This window comes from Bos grunniens, chromosome 7 (genome assembly GCF_055505025.1).
Source record: "Bos grunniens cultivar Pamir isolate PY7600 chromosome 7, Bosgru_T2T1.0, whole genome shotgun sequence".
Classification (NCBI taxonomy): Eukaryota; Metazoa; Chordata; class Mammalia; order Artiodactyla; family Bovidae; genus Bos; species Bos grunniens.
In genome coordinates this window covers 49535307-49544299 of record NC_141171.1, presented here as the reverse complement: position 1 = coordinate 49544299, position 8993 = coordinate 49535307, and the positions used below count along the sequence as shown (strand labels likewise).

At 45.6% G+C, this 8993-nt stretch overlaps 1 protein-coding gene across 3 annotated transcripts; it reads right to left on the bottom strand.

The window, feature by feature from the left end:
- Positions 1-102: 102 nt before the first annotated feature.
- On the bottom strand, positions 103-8924 carry KIF20A (kinesin family member 20A). 3 transcript variants are annotated; one of them, XM_086411806.1, is made up of 20 exons: positions 8440-8924; positions 7796-7978; positions 7159-7235; positions 6374-6463; positions 6153-6272; positions 5167-5305; positions 4879-5066; positions 4664-4793; positions 4289-4483; positions 4074-4185; positions 3902-3970; positions 3539-3682; positions 3230-3395; positions 2955-3119; positions 2686-2825; positions 2448-2550; positions 1984-2179; positions 1651-1742; positions 1288-1425; positions 103-661 (listed from the first exon to the last, which is right to left on the bottom strand). In XM_086411806.1, the coding sequence occupies exons 5-20, from the start codon at positions 6249-6251 to the stop codon at positions 344-346; spliced, it is 2394 nt and encodes a 797-aa protein (XP_086267932.1). In that variant the 5' UTR covers positions 6252-6272; positions 6374-6463; positions 7159-7235; positions 7796-7978; positions 8440-8924; the 3' UTR covers positions 103-343. The 3 variants fall into 3 exon arrangements, with proteins under 3 accessions (XP_086267932.1, XP_086267930.1, XP_086267931.1); XM_086411804.1 differs by lacking the exon at positions 7159-7235 and having other exon boundaries at positions 7718-7978; positions 8440-8913; XM_086411805.1 differs by lacking the exon at positions 7159-7235 and having other exon boundaries at positions 8440-8863.
- Positions 8925-8993: the final 69 nt, after the last annotated feature.

The following is an 8993-nucleotide window of genomic DNA, read 5'->3' as shown; positions in this document are numbered from 1 at the left end:
CCTGTGCAAAGTTCCCAGGGGCCTGGATGATATTTGATTTTCAGTTTTTCTGCCCCTTTTATAATTTACTTCAATGATAATGCTAGATTTGGAATTCAGATATAAAACGTGAATAATATCTTTATTTTAATATAACTTTTGTGTGCACAGAAACCATATAAGTAAAAAAGTGTACGATTACATAGGTGATTATATTACAAAAGGGAGAAAAACTACTACTAGTGTCTGAATATTGCATTTTAGATAGAGTTTCTGGTATATATATATGGTAAAGCTTTAAAGAAACCTGTTTCTTAAACTGAGCAGCAGACCCACCTGTGGGGAGTGCTGTCTCCTCACAACCTTAGTATTTTTTGCCGAAAGGCCCAGATTTGAGTAAAGGGGAACGCCTTGAGCGCAGGATTCGGGCATAAGGGCTGCAGTCTGTTGAACTTTGGCAGGTGGGTGTTCGGGGAAGTAAGTTACGAAGAAACGGTTTCTTCCCTGGGGGCTGTTGGTTTGGTTGCTGGTTTTCCTGGTTGGCACCAAGGCGCTTTTTGGTAGAAGCCTGGCCTTGGAGTTTCAGCACAGTATGATACTGCTCCGCGATGCATGCTGCCTTCTTCCGAAGGTCCAGTTTTACTAGTGTCATATTATTCTGCAACTCAGCCAGCGTCTGATCCTAAGGAAGATGAACAGAGTTATAGAAAACATTTTCTGTCTGATCTATTAGAGAAACTCAAGAGGGCAAGGTAATACACACTATAGTTAATAAAACTTCTTTTTACAAAGATTAGCTCTGTATGGTCAGAGCTTTAATTGAATGGTGTGTGTGTGGGGGGTGCGTATTGGTTTTTAAGACCCAAACAAATAGCACTGAATAGAAGGACCTTTTCTAACACATCAGGTGGTATGAGCCTGAATAATTTTACTTAACCTCCAAGAGCCTCAGTTCCTGGGTGGGTATCAAATTAGGATGTATTTTTTTACATTTCCATATATCTGGATGGAATCAGGGTACATTTATTGATGACAGTGTCATAGCTTAATTGTTAGTGTTTTGTTTTACTATGGTTTCTTACAGTTTAAGCATCTTGGATGAAATATGGTAGTATCTCCCTCCCTAGGACAGTTATAACAGAAAAAGCCTATAATTACTTAGCATAACGCCTTGTACTTAGTGAATGGTTACTTTGCAAGAAGAGAAACTCCCCTCACTAAAAGATTAGCCTAAAAATCTTTTTTATCTTCCTCATATATACTCTGACATGGGCTGATGGGAGAAAGTGATATATAGGCTGCCCCAACCTGTTTGATTAAGATGTCATCACAAGTGGCCAAGGCTTGGCGAAGTTTTCCTGCTCCAGTGTTGTGGCAACAGGCTCTTTCCGCTGACTGGAGAGACTCACCAAGTTTCTGAAGCTCTGTCCGCAGTAGCCTTATATTCTGAAAAAGGAAGAGTAGGAACCAAATTGTGGTCAAGACATCACGCCAAGTGATCTATAGGAGTCAGAGAACCATCTGAAGAGAAGTAAAATTAGAAGGCTAGCCGTAAGAATGCAGTAGCCACTCCAGGATGGCACAGAAAGCATCTTGTCCTCACATAAATCAGGGATACAGTGCTGGAAACTGTCTTAGGTGAGAGCTTTGGTAACGGAGAAAGCTAATTACCTTCTGGCCCTCCTCTAACTTCTTGTCCACATCAACGATGAAAGGCTTGGCTGAGGGTGGGGGTTCTAACATTTTCTGGTACTTCTGCAACTCTGAAGGAAAGAAACAATAACCTCACATGTGTAGGCTTTCTAGCCTTGGACTCTTTAACTGAATTAACAGTAGTTTGCAAAAAACATAACAAGTGAGGCCATGTGCATCCCAGAATGAAACGTCAGGGGGATGTAGCTTGGCAGTCAAGGAAATTATGCTGGAGTTGGCCCCAGAAGGCCCAAGTTTGAAGAACAGCTTTCCCTGAAATACTTCTGCTTCCTGCCCTCTCTCCCTCCTCACCTTCAGTGGTGGAGTTTAGCTCTGCTTTGCATTGTTCCAGTTTAGCTTTAATCTCGTGGAACTGCTGGGTGGAAACAGAAGTCAATCTTTGTGACCGCCGTAGGGACAGTTCAGACCCTGAGGGTTGATGGGCCACTTGCTGCTGTCTGGCTTCCTGCAGGAGAGCTTCTAGCTCTTTAATCTTCTCATCTCGCTCCTAAAGGGAAACAGAGAACACAATTCTGTTCAGAGTCAGATGAATCCTACAGGTATAGATGACTGAAGAATGAACAAAAATTTCCCTGTAAATTAGCATTTACACCATTTCTTGGCCAAACTCTAAATCAGTTCATCAAACACAGATTGACATAAAGCACTAAGGAGACAAGAGAAAGGTGAATTACACATTCCGCCCCTACTTTATCTCAGGCAAGCTAGCGATGGGAATCTGAGCAGCTACTTGGGGCTGGTTCAGGGCAACTCACCTGAAGTTCTTCTTGGTAAAAACTTGTCAGTGACTCCTTGAGGATTGTTAGTTTGTCTTCATACAGTTCCTCTAGTAGTTCCTTTTGTGTGTCCAAATGTTCACTGTCAGAGGAGAAAAGAGAAGTCAGTGCAGATTCTGAGGAGTGAGCTTGGAAAGCAGATCTTGAGGCACTACTCCATCCTAGCCTCTACTTCCTACCCTACGGTCTAGAACAAGAGGGGTTACTCGGCTGGTACCTGCACCACTGTTCTCGTTGTTGCATCTGCTCCACCATCTCATTGCAAATTTCATCACGGAGCTGCATCTCCAGCCGCAACTTTTCCTGCCGTTCTTTTAAAAGCAGTGCTTTCATGGCTTCTACCACCTGTAGGAGCTCCTAGGAGGGACACACAGGTCAGAGGTTATCAGAAGTCCATGCCCTAAAAAGGTACAGGTCCACTTGGAACATAGCATGGAAAATGTATAGCCATCAAGCCGCTGCACCAAAGTTTTCTTGCATTCTCACCTCCTTCCCATATGTGGAGATGTCAACTTCATTTTCAATGTCATCACCAAGGCCTGGGTCAGTCTTAGCTCCAGTCTCTAAGCTGGGAGAAGCGCGCAGACTGTGTTCCTTGAGGAATGAATGTATCGATGGAAATCCAAGTTGCACAGGTGGAGCATGCACAAGCTGTGAGGGGAAAAAAATCTTAATCGAATCCATTACTAGTTCCTAGTTGCTTTCTGAAGTACAGGTACCAGCCCAAAGTGAGCACAATCATCACACCTATAGCTTCGCACCTGGCTAGCAATGGCTGAGAACTTGGCCACGTGAAGAGTCTCATCATAGGTAGACGCACAGGGATTCACATTGACAATCATGCAGGAGCGGCCTCGGCCTGTGAAGAAGCCTTGGAACACTCGAGTCAGCTTGCTGTCACGGAAGGGAACCAGGTTCTGCTTTGACCTGGCAGGGAATTAAAGAGAATAGTGCTGTGAGCAGAGCTCTAGCCCCTGAGGAGATACTAGCACTAGCCCCTGTGATGATCAGGAAGTCTTTTAGCAAACTGCAGAGTGCCAGGCCATCCTGGCTTGCAGTGAAAAGCTTACCGGTTCTGCTGGTTTTGGCGCAGGGCAGCGATACAGCGGCCCAGGGTGTGCAGAGAAGTGTTAATGTTTCCTGCTTCCTTCAGCCGCTCACCACTCTTTTGATCTTTGCAGCGCTCTGAGCCAGCGAGATCACAGAGTGATAACCTTGAGTGATGGACAGGATCTGACATTAGGGCCCCATGTTATATGCTTTTTAGCCCCTTCATATAGTTCTAGGGAGGGGAGGGCCTGTGAAGAAACTCTGTACCCAAGGAAAGAGAACATGAATCTAATGGAAATAATTCCTTTGAGGACTGCCTTGTCCCCCTCCCCCAACCACCATTTATGGCCCCAAAGCCCAAATTTCTAAATGGAAAAACTTACTCGCTAATCTTGGGGATTATATCTCCTTCCCCCTGAAGGTGCAGGATCCGGATTGAGAAGATGCTATGACTAGAAGTTAAAAAAACAAAAGTCACTGCATATCTTCTATGATCAGGTGGAGGACTAATGTTTCCTGAAACACAGTGAAAGGCTGACTCATTAACCTACTAACCTGCGGCTAGAGTTCTGGTTCAGGTGGGTGCTGGCAAAGCTCTGGTTTTTACGACCCACTTTCAGGAGTTTCCAGGCCTCCTCAGCATCCTGAACATGAATCCAATTGAGATCTGATGTAAAGATGGGCATACATAAGATGGGAGCACCTAACTCTTTTCCAAGTCTCTCCCAAGGTCCCCTCCAGGGTTCATGCCAGCCACTGTTTTCCCATACCTTTTACGTAGGGATTGCCATTCTGATCCTCACACAGCCGCAGAGTCTGCCTCTTGCGCTGCTGGCTAGGCGGTTCTAACAGGTCATAAAGCAGTTCATTGTAGATCTCAAAGAAGGAGATCCAGATGGAGAAGCGAAGATCTGCAGGGACACTTACAGGGACAGTGTCTGGTTGTGCCCATCGGTGACTCATTTCTGGGGAAAAAGCCAATGTCCAGAGGATCAACTCAAGGGTAATCCACCTCTCCTTTAGCCTGCAGGGGCCTCAGAAAGTGGAACTCAGTTTGCAACCTCTAATCTGTACCCTTGGAGTTTTGGGGAGCAGAAAATGGGTTCCTACTGTTAATTGGCACAGAGCCCAGTCATGGTACATACCATCCAGCTGGCTACTGCTGGGAAACTGGCTACTGGAGGAGAGCCCTGCGATGCCACTGTCAAAGCTGGTGCTGGTACCCATCCGGCTGTCAATGTAGACACTTTTCTTCAAGGAGGTGGACAGCTCCTCCTGGAGGGGTCCAGGGATAAGATATGCATAAAACTTTCTGGAGGTTTGTCCCCTATCCCTGCCTCTATGAATACCAACACTTTACCTCTTGGAGGCCTCCATTTAGTAGGGCCAGTTTCTTTAATTCCTCCTGCCGGATCTGCTTGCTGTCTAGCCACATTACCTCATTGGAGAACAAGGGCTTCAGATTAGGTGTTGGATGAAGCTGGCCTTGGAGGCTATTGAAGATCAGAGCCAGGGACCTAGGCAGGATCCCACCATTCTTGATGGTACCTGGAGGCATGCAAAAGATGGACAGTTGCAGCAAGCACTGTTCAACTCAGAGCATCAAAAGCCAAAGACAATCAGCAGTTCTGTGAGGCCTAATACTCACCTTGAATTGTGTAGGTTTTCCCTGAGTTGGTGACTCCATATGTATAGATGAGCCAGTTCTGTCCTTTAAGTACATCCTTTACCATCTCCTTCACAGTCAGGTTGAAGAAAGATGCCTGTCCCACTTCTGGTCCAAAGATCTAGGGATAGACCCAATTTCTCAGAGACCCATCCTTCATCTGGAGAAGGCAATGGCACCCCACTCCAGTACTCTTGCCTGGAAAATCCCATGGATGGAGGAGCCTGGTAGGCTGCAGTCCATGGGGTCACTAAGAGTCAGACATGACTGAGCAACTTCACTTTCACGTTTTACTTTCTTGCATTGGAGAAGGAAATGGCAACCCACTCCAGTATTCTTGCCTGGAGAATCCCAGGGACAGGGGAGCCTGGTGGGCTGCCATCTATGGGGTCGCACAGAATTGGACATGACTGAAGCGACTTAGCAGCAGCAGCAGCATCCTTCATCTCCCACTTTTCCCTGTGCCAAGCCAGAAAATACATCCCTTCCTGGGTGGTTGGCTCTGGAGACTACTCAAGCAGCTTCTTCCTGCAGTGCTACCAGTTGCTGCCTAAATACTCTCTGCCAGTCCATCTTTCATCCAAATCAATAAATACTTACAGAATGCTATCCGCTAAGTCCAATGCTGCACACAATATGGAGCAACATAATGGTCACAAGCATGGGCTTGGTAGATGAATCTAGATTCAAGTCCTAACTCTAACAATGACTAGTACATGGCCTCAGGAACATTATATTCAATGAGTCACAATATCCTTACCAGGAAAATAGGGACAGTGATGATAGTAACAACAGAGTTGTTGGGAATTAATGTATATAAAGTACATGACTGACAACACATAAGGGTCCCCCAAACCGTAGACATGCATATATAATGAACTCAGTCAAGTAAAATGCTTTCCTTCTGAAGAGGGAATATAGCTGCTCCTACATGTTGGTCCCTTGTTCACATATCAGTAACTCCATACCTGGGAAAAGGTGAATCTGTGGGTGGCCTGTCCAATTCCTCGCTCGTTGCTCTTCTGGGCAAAAGAGTCCTTGGGTGCCTGAAGGGCAAGGGTCTCCATATTCTCAATACAGACACAACCCTGAGATGGGGGAAAACAGTTGTCACAAAAGGAAACAATCCTGGGAACCTCTGTTGTACGTATCATTCCTTCTTTTAAATCCTCCCTCCTCAGAAACATACCTGATCCTCCTGTCGTTCTAACTCTGAAGGTAACAAGGGCCTGACCCTCAGGTATACTTTCACCTTCTCTGTACCATCTTCAGATGGAACCTGTAGTAGAATTCCCAGTCAGAATCACAGATTAATCTCAGTTACTTCTGAGCAGATAGGCAAACACAACATAGTTTCTGGGAATCATGCTAACACTATCCCAATTAACTTCAGATGACTCTGTGCCGTTACTCTGGTTCCATAATCATTCCAACCCACATGGAGTTTTTCAGTACTTAATCACCATTCCTTGTCTCTTCAGTATCCTGAAAACTTGGCTTACCACAGATTATCTGCATCAGAAGTGGCTGACTGATACAAAAATCAGTGTGTGATATTATAGCAAAACACAGTAGTGAAGCACTTTCCATGTGTGCTAAGCCGCTTGTGTCCGACTCTGACACTATGAACCACAGCCCACCAGGTTCCTCTGTCCATGGAATTTTCCAGGCAAGAATACTGGAGTGGGTTGCCATGCTCTCCTCCAGGGGATCTTCCCAGCCCAGGGATTGAACCCATGTCTCTTACGTCTCTTGCATTGGCAGGTGGGTTCTTTACCATTAGTACCCCTAGGAAGACCCAGTTAAGCACTTTGGAGGCAGACATACCTGAATTTGAGTCCCAGTTTCATCATTTAGTAACTATTAGATCTTAAATAATCACACCCACCACGTTCATTTAACAAATATTTATAGACGTCTACTCTGGCCTAGAAATTCTAAGAGGCTCTGGTAGCCCACAGTGAAGAATATTACCAAGGCTTCTGCTCTCGTGAAACTTCTACAGAAGAGAAGACTTCTGAGTGGAGCTGTTCTCAATTACGGGCATTTCCCTTTCAAGAGACATTTAATAATGTTAGGACAGGTATCGTGCTTGTCACAAATGGGAAGGATCTACTGAATTCTAGTGGGTAGAAGCCAGGAATGCTGCTTAACATCTTAAATTGCACAGGATAGCCCCCTATAACAAAGAATTATGGCTCCAAACATCCATAATGCTGCACCTGAGAAACAGCTCAGCAGAAAGAAAGTTTCCTTAAATGGAAGCTATGGTTGATATTAAAACCTGAATGTACATTTCACCTACGTAATGGTGATATGATCTTGTGTAAATTAACTAAAACGTCTGGGCCTCATGGTGAAGGAGAGACGACGACTGCCTTTTCTCACAGGATAAACTGAGAGTAAGCGTTCAGTTTCATTAATGCAACGCAATTAATAGCTTTCTTATGGACACACAACTGTACATTTTTTACTTATCATGCTCTTAATTTTGAGTTGACCTGTCAAACTCTAGAATTCCTGGGTTTTTTACCTCATGCTTCTCTGTATGGACAACTAGTAGGCTGATTATATCACTTTCAGTCTCCAAGCCACTCTTCAACTCCTTTACCTGCTTGTCTTCCAGGGAGGTGGAGATGACAGAGCAGTCTGACAGCAGGTCCTTGCGTATCACGGATCCCAAATCTGCAGCTGTGGACTCAAACATGGGGGAGACTACGACCTCCTCATCGGACAGCAAGCCAGCTGGTGGAGAAAGGATCCCTTGCGACATGTCAGCAGGGGCAGTTTAGGTCTAAAAAGAGACAAGAGTGGGTAGGGAGGAGAACCTTAAGGGATAAAAGGGGCTGAAGAATTCTGAAGAATTCAGCCTCTTTTCTAGGTGAGAAACAACTCCCTGGCCCCAGGACAACCTAGTCTCGCTGCCTGAATTCCTACTCGCTTTTCCTTTCAACTACCAGCAAACGGGAAAGAGAGAAAGAGTTAATCATTTAATCCAATCTGAGGCAGCATTTCGGACCGCAAACAGGAATGAACAGATATCTAACTCCGAAAACATAAGGCCAAGTTCCAAGCAGGGAGCCTCCCTCAGCCGTGTCAGTAGCCCTAGGCTCATTCTCTAAACCTCGCCCCTAGGCCCACGGTGAGGACAGAATTATTAAGAAAAACAGAAATAGCGGCAGTTCCGCTTTCTGAACGCCTAATCCGCCAGAGCAAAGGTGCCCCAACTTGGCTCAAGTACAGCCGCACACTCACCTAAAGACGCCACACTTCTACGGTACCGGTTCACTCACACCCCACAGCCGAAACTGGACTTTCGCAGCTTGAGAGCACAACTCCACCCACGAAGCGCACCTTTGTTACTGATACAATGTTTTAAATTGCGCGCTGCGTTCGTTCGGCCAATCAGATAGCGAAGCTTGCACCTACCAATCAGTGCAAGGGGGCGGGCGAAACCCGGAAACAGTTTTCTTCGGCTTGACCTCTCTGCTCAAATGTGGGACGGGTTACCAACTGTCGGATTTTGGAGCTGCGTCAACTGGAACTTCGGTTTATCAGTTTTTCTTGAACCCTAGGCATTTCTTTTCTAAAAAGCCTGAAGGAAATCCTAAGGCTTCAGCCACCATTCTCTGTTCTTTCGCACATTCCTTCCCAGGAACTCACAAGAATACCTGATTTTGGGCGCTAGTTCATCTTAGGGTGGGGACAGGGGGCTACATTTCCCAGGATGCACCGCGAATAAACGCTGGAACTCTATTTCCCAGAATTCCTTGGGCTTCAATTCAGCCAGAAATCTTCCTTCGGGGGTT

Excerpts from the sequence above, each read along its gene's own strand:
- KIF20A (XM_086411804.1), bottom strand. The coding sequence starts at position 7,957 with ATGTCGCAAGGGATCCTTTCTCCACCAGCTGGCTTGCTGTCCGATGAG. Across the intron at positions 4,484-4,663 it reads CAGCAGTAGCCAGCTGGATG|AAATGAGTCACCGATGGGCA; the intron begins GTATGTACCATG and ends CTTTTTCCCCAG. Across the intron at positions 3,396-3,538 it reads CGCCAAAACCAGCAGAACCG|GTCAAAGCAGAACCTGGTTC; the intron begins GTAAGCTTTTCA and ends ATTCCCTGCCAG.